The sequence below is a fragment of the Acomys minous genome, assembly GCF_964271855.1.
Source record: "Acomys minous genome assembly, chromosome: 6".
In the NCBI taxonomy this organism is placed as follows: Eukaryota; Metazoa; Chordata; class Mammalia; order Rodentia; family Muridae; genus Acomys; species Acomys minous.
The window spans coordinates 24,703,143-24,727,174 of record NC_140487.1 but is presented as its reverse complement, the minus strand read 5'-3'; the positions used below and the strand labels follow the sequence as shown (position 1 = coordinate 24,727,174).

At 41.1% G+C, this 24,032-nt stretch overlaps 1 protein-coding gene across 2 annotated transcripts; it reads left to right on the top strand.

Annotated features, from left to right (window-relative positions):
• Window positions 1–740: 740 nt before the first annotated feature.
• CLDN12 (claudin 12) lies at window positions 741–10,772 on the top strand. 2 transcript variants are annotated; one of them, XM_084785785.1, is made up of 4 exons: window positions 741–897; window positions 2,405–2,493; window positions 4,490–4,542; window positions 7,268–10,772. In XM_084785785.1, exon 4 carries the CDS (start codon window positions 7,297–7,299, stop codon window positions 8,029–8,031), a length of 735 nt encoding a protein of 244 aa, XP_084641911.1. In that variant the 5' UTR covers window positions 741–897; window positions 2,405–2,493; window positions 4,490–4,542; window positions 7,268–7,296; the 3' UTR covers window positions 8,032–10,772. The 2 variants fall into 2 exon arrangements, with proteins under 2 accessions (XP_084641911.1, XP_084641912.1); XM_084785786.1 differs by having other exon boundaries at window positions 895–1,033.
• Window positions 10,773–24,032: the final 13,260 nt, after the last annotated feature.

Below are 24,032 nucleotides of genomic sequence, written 5' to 3'. Positions count from 1 at the left end.
TTTTGGGTGGTGGGGGGGGGTCGTGGGTTGTTTGGTTTTGTTTGTTTGAGTCTCATGGGTTTTATTGTTTTGAGAAATAGCATTAAGTTGGGTGGGTAGGGAGGTGGGGAGGATCTGGGAGTGGTTGGGGGAGGGAAAAGAATATAGCCAAAATATGTTATATGAAAAAATTTAAATAATACCAAAATTGTCACCATTGGCCACAGTTTTTGTTTCTCCATATGTGCACGTGTATATTCAGGGATGGAATCATTTGGAAGTTGCAGGCATCACATCTCTTTGAGGTTTTTTTTTTTTTAATCTAATAAATATTGTACAGGAATCCTTTGAGATATTTACCTGGACAGGACGCACATTTAAGATAAAACGCGAGAAGATAGCTGATGTGTAGGAGAGTCAAATTAAATACTTAACACCTACTAAATTTTGTTATGGTAAGTTATCTTTTGCCTATAGTTAGATAGCCACAGAAGTAACATGCAAAGCACCCTTGAACATTTGTATAGTTATGGAGTTAGACCTCTTTTACTTTTAATGAACATTTGATTGAGAACTCAAACGACTCTCAATTTTGTCTCTTATGTGTGTGCTCCACAGCATTTTAAGCCCAGTCGGCTGAAACCTAGCTTTTAACTGGGTGCAAGAGGACACAAGGGAGGCAGGACCCGGAAGGAGGAGGCGGTCACAGGATGTGGCCTGCGGCCAGCGACCCGGTGGATGCTGGGAACTGTAGTTCCGTGTCGCTAAGGCATTCCTGAGCTGGGGCCTGGGAGAGCCTGACTGGTTCCCTGACGCCTCGGGGGCGGCTTCTCCAGAACGCACTTCCGCGACCGCGGAGGGAGACTAGGAGAGGCTTCTCCGAGTGGGCGAGCGGGATGCCCGGGCCGTGAGGAGCCGGTAGGTGTGGTCCGGAACGCTTCCCTTTGGGAGTATTTTGCAAGTAGTTGAAGGTGTTGTGTGAAACGGCGAGGTGTCGGCGAGTCGGCATTTTAAACGTTGCCCACATGGGTGGATGTGGAAGCTGGCTGAGGAGGTACTTGGTGAAGCGTTTAAAACATTTTCGTTCCTTCAGAGGAGTGTGGAAATGTGGAGCCGCGTTGCTGGGGAAGCTGAGGGCTGGGAGCCGGTGGGCGGGGGTGTGAGCTGCGGCTTGCTATTTTGGAACCACCAGCTGATGCAGCTGGTTGTGTAACGATGACCTGCTCCCTCGCGGTCCCCACGCACCGGGCAGGGGTGGGCTTGCTCGGGCGAGCGGGTGTGGCGGACTCACGCCATTGGCTGTGCGCCGCCGCCGCCCCTCTCCCCTGCTCGACCGCTCCGGTTCTCCTGAGGACGCAGCTCCCCCGTGGCGGGGAGGGGAGAGGCGGGGGCGAGCCCATGGTGCTGGCAAAGCCGGCGAAGCTGCCCCTCCGGAGAGTGCCACGGGCTGGAAAGGACCCGGTCTCCATGTCAGAACAGCCACACTAGGTGACCTCACTGGAAAAGGTTGCCTAGGGGTCCGATTGTTGTTTCTGATTGTAAAACAAGCCCGACTCTAAAGCAGTCGTGCTTGATAACTCAAGAGTAATAGACGGGAGTTGGGGGAACCTCGGTGGAAATTAGCGCACAGGCCACATCCTGCGTAATTACTGCAATAGGACCAGTGATAAACGCCTCGATCGAGGAAGCTCCCAGGCGTTTATGAGTTTTCACTCATCCTACCTGCTTGAGTTAAACAGTATTTAAAGAGGAAGTCGCTCCTGTTTAGAGTTAAGAAAACATCCTAAATGGCAGGTCGAGCCAAAGGCAATACCATACAGCATAAACTAAAAAAGAGCATTCTGGTTGCAAAATTTAGGCTATATAGATCAGTTTTGTCTGGTTTTATTGTGAGTACTGTTTTAAAAAACATTTTAGAAAATAGTGCATTTCTTTTCATTCCAAGACAACTGTATAGCGGTTTCATCGTCTTCGTTTCTTTCATGAATAGCCATGAACCCGATCTTGGAAAAAAAAATTTTTTTTCATAGATTTCTAACCCAGGAAAGTGATTTTTATTTTTAGCCTTATTATCCTAAATTTTCCAATAACAAAGTAAGAGTTAGTTTTCTTTTTAGGCTCACATCTAATAGTGAATATAAGAGTAGATTGCTGTGTTAGTTTTTGTTGTGCTTTTGTTTTTGCTTTTTTTTTTTTTTTTGTGGTGTTTGAACCTAGGGCCTTCTACATGATGGGCAAACACTCAAGCACTGAGCTGCACTCCCAACCTTAAACTGTCTTTTTGAAAAACTTATTGCCATCCTGTTTTGCTGTAGCATTTTATTAAGTTCGATGATTACTAATTATTTCCTAACCGTATGCAAATTAAAGTAGCATTTCTAGAGAAGTGCTGTGGTAACTTGGGACTTTTTTTCTATTTCGGTAGGCCCAAATTATCTTTACTTTGTGTGCAGCTGTGCTCCTGTTTCGTCTAAGTTGGCTAAGCTGGTTTTGGAGGATCAGGTACACTAAGGGGTAAGTGTGTCCCTTGGTTACGTAATGTTTCCCTTTCTTCTGCTGTCTCAGTCAGAAGCAGAGCTGTTCTTCTCTTCTTCAGCAAAATAACACATAACACCCTTGTGGGTACAGTGGTTGATGATTACATCTTCCAAGAACACTCAGATTAGAGGTGGAAGGGGGCGGCCACTGTTAGCATCAGGAGCTAATGTAGTGGCCATGAGAGGTATGTTCTTTTGTAGTGATTCCATGGAATTGTTCCTGAGAAAATTATAATGGGTTTGTGAATCCCTGAGGCCCTTAGCCACTATTTCTGCATCAGCCTTCTTTGAACTCTCTTTAAAGCCAGAGAAAATAGCCTTTTGAAAATATTTTTATTTGAAATGATCTCATCGATAACATTTGTGTTCCAAATTTCTTCTGAAAGTCATTCTGGAATGGATGACAAATGTGAAGTGGCTGTTTTGTGCAGAGTATTTGGTCTAGTCAGTAACCACTCCAAACCTCAGGGTCTGTCACTGTTGCTAGATAAATGTTTCTTTCATTTGCAAAATTGGAGGAACTTCTTACCAACAAGAAATAGAAGCAGCCGCTCATTCTAGAAACAGCTGGAGTGCTTCAGAGGAGAGGGTGTAGTGACTTGCCCCAAATGAAATGAGTGGAACGTACACTAAACCAAATTTCCAATTTCCTCTGTATCCTAGCTAGACCCATATGGACCAACTATGTATCTATTCCTTCAGTCAGTCAGTAAGAGAGTGCTTCTGTGTGTCCCTAGTAAATACAATAAACAAAAACAGGGATTTCTGTCCTAAATTTATAATCTGTTGGGGAAGAACAGTACATAAGCAAGGAATTGTAAACATCATCACTGCTAACAAAGAAAAAATGAAGCAGTGCTGTTCGCATCGTGTGGCTGGGGATGGGGAAGGCAGAGGACAGAAAGGAACAGGGTTAGCTAGGTCTCCCCACCAAGATGACAGGGTATCAGTTAAAGAGTAGGGTGGGACTGAGAAAGTTGTTAAAGGGTTGCAGAGCGGCCTGGGCTGAGCAGTGTAGAGCACTTGCTGCTCATGCAGAGGACCTGGTTTGGTTCTGAGCACCCACATAGTAGCTCACAACTATCTGTAACTCCAGCTTCAGAGACGCTGACACCCTCTTCTGGCTGTCTCAGACACTGCATGCATGAGGTGCACAGACAAAACATCCTACACATAAAAGAAAAATAAATTTTAAAAAAAGTTTGGAAGAATAGCATAAAGCCTAGGTCTTAATTAAATTAAAGAGTGGAAACCTTGCAAAGTTAAATGGAAAAGCAGTATGGTTGCATAGACAGTGTAGCATATCAAAGAGTGGTAGGGGCTAAGGACGGGGGTAAAAGCCAGGAGGTATACACTGGGGAGGTTTGAGGTTTGTGGAGACTTTATTATTTGTAAAATGAGAAGCTATTGAGTGGGAAGAGATGAAGTGACATATTTGCATCTCAAAAAAATTATTCTAGATAGAGAATTCATTAACATAGCACAAGAGTTTCAAGTATGAAAAAGTCCTAATCTTGAAGCCAGTATTATCTTTTCGTTTTAATTCTAAATATATCCTTTCCCCGATGCTATCTCACTAGTAGGGTGAGACTTATTATCATAGTATAGATATGTAGAGTTAATAATGGCATAGAAAGTGAAATGGTCAAGGATTACAAGACACTAAATTATCATTTCAGCACTGGGGTTGAACCCAAAGACTTGAGGAGATTACTGATGTTCTTTTTCTGAAACACATTTCACGGTATCTCTGTGGACTCTGTTTAAAACTGCTAGTCCTTGAGAGCTCAGCTAAGCATGTATCACCGTAGCAAGTGAGGGAAGATATAGCTAACTACACTTGGCACTGAAATAAATGTTGGCCTGCCCATGTTCATTAATACTGTTTGGTTGTCTGTAGGCTAAGGATTATGGGAAAGCATTAATAGTAAATAGTATATTTTCAACTTGTTCTCATTGCCTTTGTGTTCCAGGCATCAGTGGCACAGGACAGGCTGTTTGGAAAGATACTAATTCCTTTGAACTTGTAAGTATTTGTTTCCAATCTCTGGACACAAGAATGAAATTGTAATTGACTTAAGACTGCTGAAGGAGTCTTGAGGCTTTAAAAGAATCAGGAGTAACCCTTTTCTTACTGCCTCAGTCTTTACCTAACCTGAGGCAATAACTTTAATAAATGGTTTGTTAGCTTATGTTGCTTAATATATAACAGTGATGACTTAATACATGGTAGTAATTATACAGTTGATTAACCACTAGTATTTTGAATTTGCATGAGATGGCATATTTTTATTAACACACTAGATCAGTGATCTTGGTGTCCTTTTAAGGGTATTTTCCATATGCATCTCACACTACAAATACTTGTTGCATGACTGACTTCTTAGCCATAGCTAGTCATTTGTCTATCCACATTTGTGAATTTCCTTGTGTAGTGTTGGTACAGGGCCCACTACTCATTCATATAACCATAGAATCATTTGTATGTTGAGTACTATATAAATTGCTCATCATATATGGGGGAAAAGGTAAAAAAACAACCAGAACTGAATTCTGGAGCTTGGCATTATTAAGCATTGCTAATGCAAGCATTCTCAAGCCTGTACCAAGGTGTTTGTTCTGCTCCAGAGACTTTGTTGCCAAAATTAAGGGAGAGGTGGATTTTATTTATTTATTTATTTATTTATTTATTTATTTATTTATTTTGAGACAGGGTTTCTCTGTGTAGCCTTGGCTGTCCTAGACTTCATTTGTAGGCCAGACTGACCTCAAACTCACAGTGATCCACCTGCCTCTGCCTCCCCAGTGCTGGGATTAAAGACGTGCACCACTATTCCTAGCTTGGATTTTTTTTTTCTGATTTGCACAAAAATTAAACTATAATTTGCAGTTTAATTCTGAGAGCTTTCTGGAACAGTTAAAGCTTCCAATACTGGTAGAAGGCAACAAAGCAAGAAGCAGCTGATCATTGTGGGAAAACTAGAACTTCCCATGTTTAATTTAAACCCAAGTCAAGGTCACTTATGCCCGAATTCTACTTTCCTATTGTACACTTAAGGCCATACTATTATTTGACCATATGGGCATAGAATTTTTCTAGTAAAACTATCCCTACTCCATATGGCTGTATAGCACATGGCACACAGCATTGTTTTCTAAAGAACACTGTGACTGCTTGCTGGAATGTGTCCTGACCTAGTTTCTTAGCATTTCACCATGATGATATTTCAGTAGACATTATTTGATTCTGGAAAAGATGATGGATTCTGTGAACATCATGGGATTGTATCAGATAAAAAGTTGCTCCCAATTTCACTGCTTCATCTTGCCTTGAACAACAACAAAAGTAAATGTGCCCCCTGAAAGTCGTCTGTTGTGTTGCCTTATGGTGGAAATTATGTTTGAATAGTGCCCTGAGGTGCATTGTAGACGCTTAAAAAAAAAAATCTGAATCAGATACATGGAGAAAGAATACAGCCTCCTTTTAATTTGAATAGAGAGGAAGCCTGTGCTGTTGTTTCTATTACAACACCATTAGTGGAGATGCGTGCTCTACTTCAGAACGTTAATAGCTTTGTGACTACCAAGTGCTAGGGAGTTTCCTGAAAAGCATTTGGATCAAATAGAATCATCCAGAAGGTAGGTAAGCAGGAATCCCAGGGGCTTTTAATTCTTCTCTTCTATTTGATTCACTGGGGATAAGCCAGTTTCAATTCTGATAGTTTCCTGATGTTCCCAAATTATAACAGTGAGGTGAGTTTGCTTTTTCTCATTTAGCATTCATTCAATAAATGTTGCTGAAACCACTCTAGTGTGTCCAGTACTGAGCACTGGTCAAGCACAAAGGCAGTCACCATGTGCTCATACCTAGCATTCATTAACACAGATACATTCTAAGCACTTGACATTGCATTACCTCATTGGATCCACGGGGGAGGGGGGAGGAGGGGGAAGGGGGCACATGGCGGACGAGGGGCGGGGGACCTGCAAGGTAGGTAGGCACTGCTCTCTCACCCATTTTGCAGAGGAGGAATGACACGGCTCGGGGAGTGTCTGCCTATCAGCCTGTTCCAGAGTCAGCTCTTAACATCCTGCTGTCCTGCCATGCTTTCTCCGTAGCTTTACCTTTGGCAGGCCACTTACTCTCCTGCTGCTTGGGTCTCACTTTACATTTGCTGGAGCACTTATTCTGAATTTGTAGTGATTGTAGGCAACTGTTAGTTATTGAGTGCTCTAACCCTTGCTGTTTGAATAATTTGTGCGAAGGTCTGCTTTTTCATTGAATACCTGGTATGCAAAGTGGTCCGTATATCTATGTCGAGTGAATATTGACAACCAATTTCAAGATGTAGGTGTGATGTTTCTCTAGTTAACTATAAAGAAAAATAATGATGGCTAAAGATTTTAGTTGCTTTGTGATGACAAAGCATATGTGTGTGCACTTGATCTGGGACCTATATGTTGATGTATATTCATATAGTACAAGGAGGAAACAGGTGTTTCCATCTTTTTTCCCCCCTATTGGGAGGAGCTGGGAGGGCAGGGTCTGGTCTAGAACTCATTGTAGAGACCAGGCTGGCCTCAGACTTACTGCAGTCCTCCTGCCTCAGAAGTGCTGGGATTGCAGTAATGAGCCAGCAAGCAGAGCCCTCTCTGCACGGGCATCTCTTCAGGAAATGTGCTGCCTCGGTGGCAACTCTAGCTGGGCTCTCCTACAGTGCCTGATTTGCTTTCTGTGTGTCACTCCCTAGTCTATCCTTACTGCGCAAGCCCTCCTGCCATGGGCTGCCGGGATGTCCACGCAGCCACAGTCCTCTCCTTCCTGTGTGGTATTGCCTCTGTAGCAGGCCTCTTTGCGGGGACCCTGCTTCCCAACTGGAGGAAATTGCGCCTGATCACATTCAACAGAAACGAGAAGAACCTGACTATTTACACAGGCCTGTGGGTGAAGTGCGCTCGGTACGATGGAAGCAGTGACTGCCTGATGTACGACCGTACTTGGTACCTATCAGTTGACCAGCTGGACCTCCGTGTCCTCCAGTTCGCCCTGCCCCTCAGCATCCTGATCGCAATGGGTGCCTTGCTGCTCTGCCTGATTGGAATGTGTAACACAGCCTTCAAGTCCTCGGTGCCTAACATCAAACTGGCCAAGTGTTTGGTCAATAGTGCAGGCTGCCACCTGGTGGCTGGACTCCTGTTTTTCCTGGCAGGAACTGTGAGCCTCTCTCCATCTATTTGGGCCATCTTCTATAACAGTCATCTCAACAAGAAGTTTGAGCCAGTCTTTGCCTTTGACTATGCAGTGTTTGTCACTATTGCTAGCTCAGGGGGTCTGTTTATGACTGCTCTCCTCCTCTTTATTTGGTATTGTGCATGCAAATCTCTGAATTCTCCTTTCTGGCAACCACTGTACTCCCATCCTCCCAGTATGCATGCTTACTCACAGCCCTATTCTTCACGTTCCCGCCTCTCTGCCATTGAAATCGACATTCCAGTAGTTTCACATAGCACTTAACGGAGGTATAATTCCTTGTTAAAAGTATGTCTCGTAGCCTCACAGTCCTCTGCATAAAGAGCCTTTTTGGACCTGTGTACATTTTTCCATTGTTCCTGACTAGTCAGTGGAGCCAAATTTGTATATCTTGGTAGAATGAAATGCTGCTAGATTTTATGAGGTATATATTACATTCTTCTAAATGTGAAACATTCCTTTTATCGTGCTTCTAACACTAGAAGGGTCTGTAGCCTCCAAGTTGACATCTGATCATGACTAAAGTGAAAGGACCCACGGCAACAGTTGAGGCGATGAAAACAGTGTATCAATGAACAGTGCTGTTGTGTCTGGTCCTTACCAATACTCAGACTGACTGTGCGTCATCTCTGACTTAAACTGAGAAGGGCAGTTTCAAAAATAAGAAATTGTGGTCAGATAAAGATAATGGTTTGTCTTCAGAACTCCACCAGCTTGAGGGTGTACTTCTGTTCTCTCTTGGGACTAACTGGATAGTGTCAGTCTGCTGAAGATGACTATCTTCTACCTCACTTCAGTGAAAAGCAAAATGCATTTTAAATGATGACAGAGTACGGCTATCTAAATTCAGTTAACATTTAACTTCTTTTTTTGGCTTTCACACAGTCTTGGCTGTATATCTCTAACTAGCCTAGAACTCACTCCGTAGACCAGGCTGCCCTTAAGCTTTCCGCCAGGCTCCTGTGTGCCTGCCGAACACTGATTACACGCATGCCCAACTACATCTAGCCCACCACAATTTTTTGTTACTGATTATATTGGTGGAGTTAAAATGTGCCAAGTGACAGTTTGTGGCTTCATCTGAAACAAGAAATGCTTTGCAGACGCCCATCAGTCCGGCAGTGCTCCTGCCATGTACAAGCTTTTGGTGGCTAAGGCAAATGAATACAAGGTGGTTGAAGCCAGGTGCTTGTCTTTTAGACACACATGGTGGGGCACAGGAGTCTGTTGTTGAGTGACAGCACAGAGGGTTCATTTGGTGCCTGTTATCTGAGGAGTGATGATGTAAAGGATGTGCTCCCCGTGTTCAGGTTCCACGTCACCAGTGGTTACTTGCTGCTAACACTGCCTAACGCTTGAGTAAGGACTTTAGAGGGAGGATACACAAACAGGAGATGTAGCCACATCTGGGTAGACATTGTGATCTAACAGAAGACCAAACTGACACCTGGCAAGCAGTGGAAAGGCTGGCTTCTGGCCGCTGTGACCTTGTCAAGCATCGACCCAGGAATGAACTTCAGCTGAGCCGTGTCTTTCTGTCACAGACAGCCGATGGCACACCACCAGCAGGAGCCTGGACACCAGAGAGCCACTTTAGTGAAGTCTCCTCACATAGCTTTGGATCATGAGAGCGGGCAGGATAGGAGAGATTAACGTGTACCCTTTCTACCTCTGGAACTGAGATGATACACTAAGGAGGGACATGTTTCTAAATGTCTCCTCTGGTGTGATAGCAAATGGATAAAACCATGTTATGCTAAAGTCACACTTGGACATTGAGAGACGTTGGGTCTTAACTCTTAGGGATTTGAGCTGCTCATTAATTGGTATAATTTCCACTTAGTAGCATTATGTGTGTAAGGATTGTGGTATATTATGGTTATAGATTTTTTACAGGCAGCTGATTTCATGGTAAACAATTTATGATGCCTCTTTTGCAAATCTGAATATTTCTATAGAAACATGTAGTATGTTTCCCTAAGTTCAACACTACTTTATGTAGGCAAGTAAATCCAATTGTATAATTTTTAAATGCTGTCAGTACAAAGCATGCGCATCTATGTTTTTGGGTTTTGTTTTGTTTTGTTTTGTTTTTTAATTACAGCTTCTAATCTTTTCCACCTCTGGTTCTTCTCATTCATAGATAAAGCTGAATGTTGGTCATTCCAAGACAATGGCAGCTGGAATTTTGAGATTAATGATAGTTTTTCCCTATTGTTAATTAATATTAGTTCTTCTCTCACTAAACTGTTTTCAGAAAGATTAAGAATTCCACCATCCCTTGGTGTTAGTATAAGAAGATAAAAGTGGGGCCAGGCATGGTAGCTTTTGACTTTAATCCCGGCACTCGGGAGGCAGAGACAGGTCCATCTCTGTGGACATCCGGGTCTCCCTAGGAAGTTCCAAGCCATTCAGAGCGACACAGTGAGATGGGATCCTGTCTTAAAAATTTTTTAAAGAAAAAGGTAGACTCAACAGTGAGAATACCAGACAATTTTCAGCTCACAGAATAACAACTACAAACATTAAGTTTTCTTGTGAGAATCTCTTGGCATTATCATCTATAGCCTCCAATTAGTATTTATTATGAATTCACTCAGGAAGAGAAACAGATATTTCTGTATTATCTTTTTAGTGTTCCATATTTGGCATAAATAGCTATTTTTCAAAGCCATCAAAAGAAAGCATGTATTTACAGTCCTTTGGAGTCACTTGAGCACTCCTGGGGCTGTTACTGAGATGGAGTGGATAACTTCTTTTGTTGCTTACAAGCTGTTGATTTAAAAGGCGTTCTAAGGAGCCAGTTTGGCAAACAGCCTTGAATGTGAGATGGTGCAGCAGATTTTTGTTACCCAGCTTTGGGAGAAGAATAAATCTGAGATACTGAGTTCACTCTGCTTGTACATATGCCCTGTGATGGATAACATCTGCTGTAAACCACATGGTAAAAACCTCAGTGGGAGTGCTGTGCTGCCTCATGTTTATTAAAAGATGTATTTTTACAAGTTTGTCTCTGTTCTTTTTTCAGCTTTAAGGTAAAATAGTTTGAGAAATGTTTTCATGTGTCTGTCAGTGAAAATATGGCACTCCTAAAGACCATGGACTGGGAACTAGGGAGCCGCTGCAATACAGGAGTCGTTCCTCTAAACGGATCACACCCTTCACTCCTTGGGCTTTTTACCAGTCCACAAAAAAAGCCCTGAATAAAGTTGTTGGCCAAAACTTCTTCATCAATGAACTTTTGTGGTTATGCTGGTGATTGGGAATTTGAACTGCTTAGGTAGGGGCATCTTTCCTTGCTTGAAGCCTAAGGTTTATAGGAAAGCAACTTCAGCGCTTTTTAAAGCCTAGGGTGAGCTTTTATTTTGGGATTACAGCCATCTGGAACCATTCCAGACATGAACGCCCCACTGAAACACATGGGTTTATTATGGGCTGTTAGGTGGCAGAACCATACGTTACAGCAGAAATCAGAAACAGCTTCACATTGAGCGTCCCAGGTAGCGACTCTGAGGTGTACTAATCTAGAGTCCGCACTCTGTTCTGCAGTGGAAGGGCATTGAATGCTAGAGAACCATTTTATGCTAACAAACTCACAACAGTCTGGGCTTTAGCCAGCAGTGAAAGTCTACATAATTTACATTCATTATCTAAAATGTACATAAGGATACTTAATTGTTGGGGCAAGAAAAATGCAAGAGGGACCCAGCATACCTGCCATAAGAAATAAGATGCTCTGAGAACTAAGGACGTGCATTCAGTTACACAGCAGCTAACTCAAGGAGCTCCTGTTAGCCAAATCTGAAACACTAAGCATCACAATGACTAGTAATAATGGGCTTGTAGCCCATCAAGTGAAGTAAGCTATGTGAGTAACCTTTAGAAATGACAGCAAGTCACTTCTTACAGTTAAAAAAAAGTACAGAAAAAAATCATTGGTAAGTCAAGATAGGCCACCAACATCTTTAAATGGGGCTCTTCCTATATGCTTCTCTTTTATTTTTATGTATATGACTGTCTTGCCTGTTACACTTGCATGCCTGTAGCTTTCAGAGGCCAGAAGAAGGCATTGGATCCCCTGGAACTGGAGTTACAGATGGTTTTGAACTGACACATGGCTATTGGGAATCTACCTATGGTCCTGGAAAAACAATCGGTGTTTTTTAACTGCTGAGCCACCAGTCCAGCCCCCTGCCATACTCTTTTTCTTGACTATTTATAGAAGATAATTTTGTGAAGTGGAAAGGCAAGAAGGCTGCCACAAGGAACAAGGTAGCCATCCTCTTTGGTGAGCAGGTGTCTGGAAGGCGACCTTGTCCTTTGTTGGCCATGACTACAAACCAGATTGATCCCAAACCCACAGAGATGTGCCTACCTCTGCCTCCCAGGTACAGGGATTCTGGCTTCTGGCTGCTCCTTTAAGACCTGAAAGGTGTCAATGGAGTGCTGGTCCCTGAGAACCAACTGTATGCATTGCTTCCCAACGCACTGTGGAATGACATGCTGGTAGCTTGAAATTGGCCACAGTAGCATTTTCTGCCTCCAGAATTGCCAAATGCTGCAAGTCAGTGTTTTCCTTTCCTCTGACAGCTGCTTACTGCACATTTACCAGCACGCTGCTACCCAGAAGATTGTAAATTGCCAAGTTTCAGAGTAATTAATAAGGAAATTAGGAATTGGCCAATGTTGAGGGTTGTAAAGCTTTGTTACTGATGAAGAGCCCACTGGAAAAGCTGTTCCTATCTTTACTACTGCTTTAGCTCCACCTATACTAGAAACTGACTCTTCCTGTACAAAAGCAACAGAATGACCTAACCATTCTCTGCTACTCAGCATTATGGCCGCTATCCCCTCACAACCGTGCTTGTGGTCAAATACTCTCTTCGGTTACCGGAGCGGCAAGCAATTCCTATTTTTAAAACACTTATTTCTAATAGAGCCACCTGTGTCTAGGGCCCTTCATTTAAGAAAGTACCATGGCTATTTTCTCAGCCAGAAGAGGGAAATAGCTTATTCTAAAACTCAGTAGCAGTTGAGTTGGCAAGTTTTTCCTCTGGTAAAACAAATACAATAAAAGCTTGTGGTGCCAGTTGTGAGCAAAGGATTTAGAGAAGGAAAATGAGACACCCTGCCTTTAATATGGAACGTTTCATCTGATTGCTTTTCTAACACCAAATCAGACGGTTTCACAGGTTTCACACACCTAGATGGGACACAGAGCCCGGTAATAGGAGAGTAAGAGATGAGTGGAAGAGCCGCAGTGCCATTGGTGATAAGCTAGCTCAGACAAAGAACAGGACAGAAATCAAGGAATTCCTAACACTTGTGGTAAGGGAGAATGTGGGAAAGATTAAGCTTTTTCGGAGAGAGAGAAAGGGACCAGACCAGCTCGTGGGACAGAGACACCTAAAGACCCGTCCTACCGACAGATTCCAGGAGATTTACTCTTCTGTCCCTTTAACCTTTTTTTCCTTCTTGTATATGCTAGTTAAGTTATATAATAAAGTTTAATTGTTAATAAACAGAGCCAACAGGAGAATTATCTATAGCTCAGCTCAAAGGAAATCTGTACTCCTCCCCCCAAAAAGATGAATACAAATTCCATTTATTCAAGGAACAAAAAACAAATATTAAGGAAATAAAGGAATCAAAATGTAGTTATTTCAAATGTAAATGGCAAGGAACAAAGTAGTTCTGCCCTTTTTTCCCCCATAAAAGCTCTACCATCATCAGTTACATGTCAAGAGTCTGGCAGCCTGTAGTTCTATGTTGAAATATTTGTTTTGGTTTTGACAGATGTCTCTGAAATCTATTTTAGAAGCAAAGGCACTCAGACTGCCAAAGAAATTAACAATGAATGGCACAAGCATGAATTATGCCAGTGCCAAATAGAAGTACCACTACACGCTTCCCTGACTCCACTGGAACTGTCTGTGGGGTCCTTAGGACACAAGAACAGGACCAGCTTCCTGACATTGTGCAATCACAGTTTAACGACTCTTAGGCTGTTTACATTTCCCAGCTATTGTGAATAGAGCAGCAGTGGACATGGCCAAGCCAGTATCTCTGAAAAGCACCTAAATGCTCAGCATCCTCAGTCATCAGGGAAATGCAAATCAAAACTACTTTGAGATTTCATCTTACACCCACCAAGATGCCTAGGTCCATTAAAACAAGGGGCAACTCATACTACTGAGGAAATGGAGTAGGGGAGAGCATGCCTCTCTTGTGAGAGTACAAATGTATATGGCCATTATGGAAGTCAATACAGCAGTTCTTGTGGAAGGTGAGAATTGATCTACCTCAAGACGCAGCTATAGACCTCTTGGACATACACCCAAAGGATGCTTCATCCTACCACAGAGGCACTTGCTCAACGGCTCTATTTATAATAGCCAGAAATCGGAAACAACCTAGATGTAACTCAACAGATGAATGAATAAAGAAAATATACATGTACACAATGGAGTTTCACTCAGCAGCTTCAAAAAAAAACACAACAAAACAACAACAAAAACAGAAACAAAAAACGAGGTAATGAAAGTCAGAGGTAATTGGATGGAAATAGAAAAAGATAATCCAGAGTGAGGTAACCTGGACCCAGAAAGAGAAATATGGCATTAGTTGTTAAGTCAATGATGGCAGGCTACAGTTCATAGAACCACAAAGGCTAGGTAGAGAAAAGGACTGATGGGGGTAGGGGAAAAGATCTCCCTAAGAAAAGGAAAAAGAATAGTTAGGGGTGAATGGAGGGGAGTGGACTGGAGCAGGGAGATCAAATGAAGAGGAGACAGGAAGAGAAGAATGAGGGAAGGAATGGAATACAGGGAGAAACATTAGAGGCATAGTATAAAAACCTAAAGTAATAGAAGCTTCCTAAAATATATACATACATGATGAAGATGTTCTAAGTGAAATCACCAAATAATAGGAAGACACAGCCCCAACTGGCCATCTCTTGCCATCAAATGAAGCTTCAGTACTGGTTTTGGGTTACATCTAATTGAGTTGTTGGCCAAAGGGGTCCCATGGTAACTCCCAGACAACCCAGGCTGTTGCCAAGACTACAGGTTGCTCTCCACAAACTGATGGCAAGGCCCCATTACTGAAGACAACACCTACACAACGTAATGAACATGGAGAAGTCAACATAGAACCTTCACTGCTAAGCATCTTTGCTACTGGAAGGGACTCTGCACTTTATCAAAGGAGAAGTATAAAACACCAACCCAACCACAAACCCTTTGATATACAATGGCGGCACAAGATTTGTGGGTAGTAATCTACCAATATCTGATTTGAATTAAGGTCCATGCAACGAGATGAAACCCTTACCTGTCTTTGCTTGGGTGACCAAGAACCTGAAACTAGACAGCCCAGGGACCTAGGAAAAGACAAAAATACTACTGCCTAAAAAATAACGGTAGCAATTAAATGACTCCCAATAAATTAGTACCTTGCTCAGCCATCATCAGAGAAGCTTCTTCAGATCCCTCCTCTCATAGCTCACAGAACCCCATGGAAGATGAAACAGAAAAAGTGTAAGAGCCAGAGAGGATTGAGGACACCAGGGAAAATAGATCTCTGTTTTACAGGGAGCTGCGGACCAGGATCTTCATAGCTTCTAATGAGTGTAATATCAGCTGTAGTGGTGATGAAGAAAGTTAACAGTCTTCTTAATATTAGCTACTTCTTCTAGAGCAGTGGTATTGTTAATGATTCTATTAGCCAAGTCTGGAAACAAGGAAATGGATAGAGAGAATGTGAGATTCAATGTATATGTACGTGTGTGTCCCCTTTCTGGTAGTCTGTGGTAGAGGATTTTCCCACTGTTCCCATTATCAATGTTGCAGATCTCTTCTCATTTTAAGTCTGCCCCGAGATTTTGCGGCCAAAGAAATATACCTTATTGTTCATCACTTTGAAAGAATGATATTGAAGCCCCAACTTACCAAACGGGAGGGTTTTTATTGCTGCCATAAAATACCATGGCCAAAAAGCAAGTTGGGGAGGACAGGTTCATTTGGCATGTACTTCCACAGATTCTCTTCCCCAGCCAGTACAATCCCAGCCACTTGCAGGCATAATTGTGAAGGGTAGACACCGTGGAGATGCAGGAGAGATGTGTAGGAGAGCGAAAGTTAATTATGATTATTACTAATAAAAGCAAGTCTGTGTATTTAGCCCTCATGGATCAGTTCTGGTCATAGGCTGACATCATGTAACTCAAGCCAATACATGAGAATGTACCTAAATAGCCCATTTTCATTATTTTGTGGCAGTTAATGTTTTGGTCACCACCAAGACCAAATTAGCAAATTCTGAACCGTTGCACCTAGGAGATGCCTGGGAACCTCTCGTTCAATTTTAATCAATTGGTCAGCTCATGTCTGTTTTGTTTGTGCTTGTTTAAGGATACCTTATTTATGAACACTGTTGGTTTATTAACATCTCATGGCTGACAGCATTATGAATCAATAAGAATGAAACATTACCTAATGCATTCATTTTCCCTACAGGCACATCATACTCTTCTGCTTGTGAACACTGCATAGATATCCCAAATTATCCTTGGGGGCAGCAGACCTTACTGCATGAGTGTACACACACACACACACACACACACACACACACACACACACACACACGGAAATACGGTAGCAAACAGACAACAGGAAGGATGCTTGTTCTCAGTATGAGAGCTGAAACAAAAAGGCAAAGTTTCCCTCTTAATCTCCAGCTAGGAACAAATGCTTCCACTTAGCAGATGTCTGAGCATGGCCATGAAAACATAGTGAGTGTTTACTCGGGTCACAAACAGACTTTTGTAAGGCGGCTAATTCATGAATGCAGGATCTATGAGCAATAATGATCAGTCATGAACAGAATTTAGGAGGCAACAATTCCAAGGCTGTTGGTGGACCAGAAAATGAATCCAGTGTTGTATAACATGCACATAAGTTGGGTGTGGCAATACATTAACTTATTCATGTCATCCCAGGGGGGTTACTAGTTGAAGCCCAACTGGGAATACATAGGAACATTCCATCTCAAAAACAAATGTGCATCTGTAGGACACTGGACTCTTATATTTTGAAGAGGACACAGCAGGGAGCATATGAAATGGGAGGAATAGACATACGGAAGGAAGGAAAGAAAAAGAGAAAGGAAGATTGGCCGGACATGATGGAACATGCCTGTAATCCCAGCACTCAGGAAGGCAGAGGCAAGTGGATCTCTGTGAGTTCAAGGCCAGCCTGGTCTACAAACTGAGTCCAGGACAGCCACGCCTACACTGAGAAACCATGTCTTGAAAAACAAAAAACAATAAAACAAGACAAAACAAAGCAAAAAGGCATTGATATTTGCCTGGCATTTATAGCTAAACACTACCTATAAATATCATGTTGTTAAAATAATATTTTCAAACAGGAAACCTCTGAAGAGCAGCTAGCTCCAGGCCAGTTGTTCCATATTTGGTTCTTGCCTAAATAAGATTTGTCTTAATCCTGTTGATCGTTGTGATCTGATGTTGTCCTTGGCTGGAGAGATGGCTCAGAGGTTAAGAACACTGACTGATCTTCCAGTGGTCCTCAGTTCAATTCCCAGCAACTACAGGGTGCCCTCTTCTGGTGTGTCAGTGTACGTGCAGGCATAATAAGTAAAATTTTAAAACAAAATTTAAAACAAAAAACTAAACTAAATTGAGTAGCTGTCTGTAAAATTGCATTTCCTAACATAAAGATTCACTTTCCTGTGTTACCTCAGACAAGAAAGACATGTTCAAAGATAACTCAATACCAAGTGTCATAGGCCTTTAATCTCAGCTTTCAGATGGCAGAAGCAGACAGATCTCTGCGAGTTCTGGCCAGCCTGGTCTACAGAGTAGGTTCAAGGCCAGCCAGGGCTAAACTGTGAGATTGTGTCACATAAAAAGAAAACATAACTTGAAGTTCACTTCGGGAACTGCTTGTTTCACAAAGGCTCTTCGTGATATGACTGTGCATCTGTATTTTGGGCTGCACAGGATGAGCACCACTTACATAATCCTGTTTAAGCTCGTCTTTCTGTCCTTAGAGAAGTTCTTGTGTTCCAGTTGTACATCTGCCTTGTCTCATGTGTACAAGAAACCCTTCTATGTGAGCTCTTTCTTAACCAGCAGTTAACTGTGGGGTTGATTTCAATATCTGCTGAAACAGGTGACATCTAGGCACTAACATATTCGTGCTTATTTATTTTAGATCAGCCTATAGAGTTCATTGTACTCCTAAGTGAGCAGGAAGACCTGCCTGACAATATGGATTTTAAAAAAGGGCCATTCAGGGCCCGGGGTTTCCTAAGATATCCGTACTCCCAGTGGTAAGACCACATTTATAAAACATTCTGCTTAGATAAGAGTGCAGTAGGCACGTGAAGCCCCCAGCTACGAGCCATGTCTTCCTCGTCATTCGCCCTCACCTCAGCTGTCCTAAGTTTCATACACAGGGACAGGTTTTCTTGCTTAAACTCCAATGAATCTTAAAAGGCAACCAAATTAACACTGAGTCTACCCAGTTTCAGAGATTTTAGTGAAAGTATGTAAAATTCTAAGTCTCTTTTCAAGAGGACACTTTTATATGATAATTTGAAGCTCAGCTTAGGAAATGTAGTTTTTCAAAGTGCTGTATGATAGAGTCACACATACCCATTTTACACTTGCCCTGAGTGGCTTGAATGAGAGCTGTTTGCCTGGTGGTGTGGAACAACCCTGACATCTAGTGGACAAATAAAGTAACTACAAGGGATTTTTCCCCCCTCAGCAGATTTTTCTTTCTTTCTTTCTTTTTTTCAGGAGTTTTAGAATCAACATTTTTCTTTTATTTCTATTTTTACATATACATTTATATTATTAAACACATGTACAATAAACTACATACAACAAGAAGAACCATGAAACAATCAGGAATTATATAAATGTTACATTCATAGTGTTTTGGATATTTATATTTAGCAGCCTTGAAGAAAACATCTTTCCTATCTTGGTGACTCTAAAATTCTGACAGTAAATCAGTATCTATCATATCTCATATCTATCAATTTAAAACATTTACCTAGATCTAAAAACATCTTAGCCCTTGAACAACTCAGCTTAATTATAAAATGAAACTATCTGGTCTTCAGCCCCATCAGAGACTTGAGAAGGAATAAAATTAATTACCTGAGTAAACAGGAAGTGCAGGTTACCAGCTTCCAAAATGAAAAAAGACAGAGACAATTTGCTGCCTGAACAGTCACCCAAAACTCTCTATAACATTGGAACATCACTTTCAGCCTTCTGGCCCAATATATCTGACAGACATATTTGTGAGGCAGGAACTATTGAGAACTTGCTTACTCTGTCTTGGCAGAGTTTAGTTGTCAACTTTGCCTGCATCCAAGCTTGCCCATTTTTAGACAGAATTCTGTCTGTGACAGAAATGAGGATATTTTTCCCTGTGACTTATTTGCCACATTTGAAGCCATCTCCATAAGGAGGTTCTTTGATGTTCATCTTTTTTGAGGTAGGCTGGGTGTTGCCATGATTTAACCTGTCTTATTGTTAATGAATCTTTAAAATAATAAAAATCTTTAAATGCCATATTTTGTAGGTCTCTGAGGCTTTTGAAGACCTTATCTAATTATAGAATCATATCTATCTGTTAAACCTAGGATGTATATTCTTGGGATAAAAGTAGACTAGTAATTGATATGACCATAATTTGATCACCTAACAACTTATATTACTTAATTAAACAGCCTGCAATAGCACTTTCAAAGTATTGAAAGTAAACCTTGTATTATAATTGAGTTGTAAGGGTACAATACCTCATATTAGAGTAGAAATATATAGAATGTGTGAAGAATAATCTTAAATTTGAATTCTATACCAATGTATCAAAATTAAATTTATTTTGCATCAATATACAAAATTCTATACCAATGAATTAAAAATAACTTGTGAGTAACAATTAAGACCTTAAGTTGAAGGGTAGATCCAATAATCTACCTTTTGTCCCATCATACCTATATATTTCTTTTTTTATACCTATATATTTCTATATTCTGCTTTCTTTCTTTTCAACCCCTATTTCCAAACCTAAGAATGAAAGTTAAAGGAAAAGAGAGACATCTCTGAGTCCAACCTCATTTTCTTTCTGAATAAGACCACTAATAACCTAAAACGAACTCTCAGGGAAAATAAAGGTCTATAGCCCAAAGAAAGCAAACAAAAACCTACCCAACCCCTTAAGGGAAATGGGGTGTCATTCTTCTAAGGTTTCTTCCAGATGATTTTGGACAAATAACACCTTTGTAGGGGCACAAATAAAATTGGGGAAAATGGTTAAACAAGCTAAGAATGGCATTTGTGGTCCAGTTTCTAAATGTTGAGTAATTCCAGCTTAGTAGAAGTCCTGTATGTGACAGTCTGAAATGCTGGACCAATTGGGATTGGAAGCTTTCTTTGAAGCTGTCCTGGTCTGATGAGGAACAGCAACTGAAGTACTTGGTGCTGGAACATGAAGGATGCAGGATGTCAGCATCCAACATGCTGAGATGAATGAATCTTGTCAAGTCTGATCCAGCATCAGTGTCTGCTTCTTTTGTTCTGGAAATATAATTTCTCACAAGCATTATACAGTCCTAAAATTATAAATCTATGTGGTGTGTGGTATGCACAGAACAGTTAAGGCTGGTTCTTTGCTCTTTGTATGAACAGAAAAAGGTTATCTGTAAATCTTCATTCATGCCATACAAAGAATGGCATCAAAGTCACAGGGATTCTTTGACCAACAAGAAACCTTGTCTATGCATAGACATTCATGTCTCAGCCAGTCTCAGAGCTACTCCCATGTAGCAGGATTAGCAACATCAGTTAACTGCTTGTTCTGCAGTTCAAATTCTTTACATCCTGATTGTAGCCCCCCTCCCTCATCGCTTCCCAATCTCACCCTCCTTCTCTCCTCCCCTCTCCCTCTCTTCCTTAGTCCTCAGAAAGGGGAGCCCTCCTCCCCTAACATCTGACCGCAGCCTACCAAGTATTATCTGTATAAACAGTATTCTCTTCTTCCTCTGTGGCCTGGTAAGGCTGCCCTGCCAGGGGAAAGTGATCAACATTGGGGGTCCAGAGTCCATGTCAGAGGTAGCCTCTACTCCCCATATTGTGACTGACAAGGAGAATGTGCTACCTATCTACTATATCTGAGCAGAGGGTCTAGGTCCTCACCATGCATGGTACTTGCATTAGTCTGTGTAGCTCCCCCCTTCTCTGCCTGGATTTGATTTAGTATTTTCTCATTAATGTTCATAAGAGAAATTGGTCTGATGTTTTCTTTCTTTGTTAAGTCTTTGTGTGGCTTAGATATAAAAGTGACTGTGGCCTCATAGAATGAGTTGGGTAATGTTCCTACTGATCCTATTTTGTGGAATAGTTTGGAGAGAATTGGTATTAGGTCTTCTTTGAAAGTCTGGTAGAATCCATCTGGCCCTGGGCTTTTTTGGGTTGGGAGACTTTTGATGACTGCCTCCATTTCCTTATGAAATATAGGGCTATTTAATTTGCCTACTTGAACTTGATTCAATTTTAGAAGTTGGTATCTATCTAGAAATTGTCCGTTTCATTTAGATTTTAAAATTGTGTAGCATATAGGCCTTTGAAGTAATCCCTAATGAATCTTTGGATTTCCTCTGTGTGTGTCCTTCTGTCTCCGTTTTCATTTCTGATTTTGTTAATTTGAATACTGTCCTTCTGCCTTTTAGTTAGTTTGGCTAAGGGTTTGTCTATCTTGTTGATTTTCTCAAAGAACCAGCTCTTAGTTTTGTTGATTCTTTGGATTGGTCTCTTTGTTTCTAATTTATTGATTTCAGACCTGAGTTTGATGATTTCCCGCTGTCTACTCCTCTTTGGTGTGTCTGCTTCTTTTTTGTTCTAGATCTTTCAGGTGTGCTGCTAAGTTGCTAGTATGGAATCTCTCCAATTTCTTTTTAAAGGCACTTAGTGCTATGAACTTTCCTCTCAGTGCTGCTTTCATTGTGTCCCATAAGTTTGGGTATTTGTGCCTTCAGTTTCATTGAATTATAGGAAGATTTTAATTTCTTTTTTTATTTCATCTCTACCCAGAGGTCATTAAGAAGGGAGTTGTTCAGTTTCCATTAGCTTGTAAGTTTTCTGTTATTTTTGTTGTTGCTGAGTTCTAGCTTTAATCCATGGTGGGCTGATAAGATGTAAGGGATAATTTTAATCTTCTTGTATCTGTTGAGGTTTGTTTTGTGACCAAGTATATGGTCAATTTTGGAGAAGGTTCCATGAAATGCTGTGAAGAAGGTGTATTCTTTTGTGTTTGGGTGTAGATATCAGTTAGGTTCATTTGACTCATGACATTAGTTTCATTATTCCTCCATTTAGTTTCCGTCTTGATGATCTGTCTTTTGGGTAGAGTGGGGTGTTAAAATCTCTTACTATTAATGCATGGGTTTCACTGTGTGATTTAAGCTTTAGTAATGTTTCTTTGATGAATGTGGGTGCTCCTGAATTCAGGGCATAGATGATCAAAATTGAGATGTCCTCTTGGAGTATTTTTCCTTTGATGAGTATGAAGTGTTCTTCTCCATCTCTTTTGATTAGTTTTGGTTGAAAGACTGATTTGGTAGATACTAGAATGACTACTCCAACTTGCTTCTTGGATCTGTTCACTTGGAATATGGTTTTCCAGCCCTTTACTCTAAGATAATGTTTACCTTTATTGCTAAGGTATGTTTCTTATATACAACAGATTGATCAGTACTGTTTTCACATCCATTCTGTTAGCCTATATCTCTTTATTGGGAAGTTGAGGCCATTGATGTTGAGAGATATTAATGACCAGTGGTTGTTGGTTCCTTTTTTTTTTTTAATGTTGGTAGTGGTAGAGTAGGATGTGGGATTATTTACATCTTTTGTTTTCATAGGTGAAGTTATCCTCTTTGGACTGGAGTTTTCCTTCTAGTGCCTTCTGTAGGGTTGTATTTGTGGCTAGGTATTACTTAAACGTGGTTTTGTCATGGAATATCTTGTTTTCTCCATCTATGGTGATTGAAAGTTTTCCTGGGTATAGTAGTCTGGGTTGGTATCTGTGGTCTCTTAGTGTCTGCTTGACATCTGCCCAGGCCCTTTTGGCTTTCATAATCTCTGTTTAGAAGTCAGGTGTGATTCTAATAGGTTTGCCTTTATATGTGACGTTTTCTCTTGCAGCTTTTAATATTCTTTCTTTGTTCTGTATGGTTAGTGTTTTGATTATTATGTAGTAGGAGGATTTTCTTTTCTGACCAAATCTATCTGGAGTTCTGTAGGCCCCTTGTATATTTATGGGCATTTCTTTCTTTAGGTTGGGGAAGTTTTTTTCCTATGATTTTGTTGAAAATATTTTCTAGGTCTTGGAGCTGGGAGCCTTCTTTTTCTTCTATATCTATTATTCTTAGGTTTGATCTTTTCATAGTGTCCCAAATTTCTTGGATATTCTGTGTTAGGAGCTTTTTAGATTTAACATTTTCTTTGACTGTTGTATTGGTTTCTTCAGTCATATCTTCTATCCCTAAGATTCTTTCTTCCATCTCTTGTATTCTCTTGGTGATGCTTGTGTCTGTAGATCCTGTCCTCTTCCCTAGGTTTTGTTTTTCCAGGATTGTCTCAGATTGTTTTGTTCATTGCTTCTATCTCTATTTTTAGGTCTTGTATCCTTTTATTCATTCCCTTCTCCTGTTGGATTATAGTTTCCTGTCTTTCACTAATTTCTTTATGTGATTTGTTCAATTCTTTCATCTCTTTCTTTATGTATTCTTATTCTAGTTTGAGGGATTCATTTTCCTCCTTTAAGGCTTCTATCATTTTCATAACCTCAGATTTGAAGTCTTTCTCCTGTGCATTGGATGAGATATTATCTCCAGGGCTTGTTGTGGTGGTGGGGCTGCTGGTTTCTGGTGGTATCAAATGGTCCTGGGAGTTGTTGCTTGTGTTCTTACGTCTTCCCATTGTGATGTCTCTGGTGTTAGCTGGTTTTGTGGTCTCTGATGGTAAGATAGTTTGGTGGTAGGTATAAACAATGGAGGGTCACTCCTTGCCCTACTTACTTCTGCTGAGATCACTGTCTCATTGGCTCCCTGTTTATGAGCCAGGGAGGCCAGTTCACTATTTCTTTTGGCTCCCTGATTGTGAACTAGGTAAGCTGGGGAGCAGGAAGAAAGATATCAGAGCAGAGAGCTGCTCCAGTGGG

What these genes read in the sequence shown, in the direction of transcription:
- CLDN12 (XM_084785785.1), top strand. Translation starts at nt 7,297, where the DNA reads ATGGGCTGCCGGGATGTCCACGCAGCCACAGTCCTCTCCTTCCTGTGT.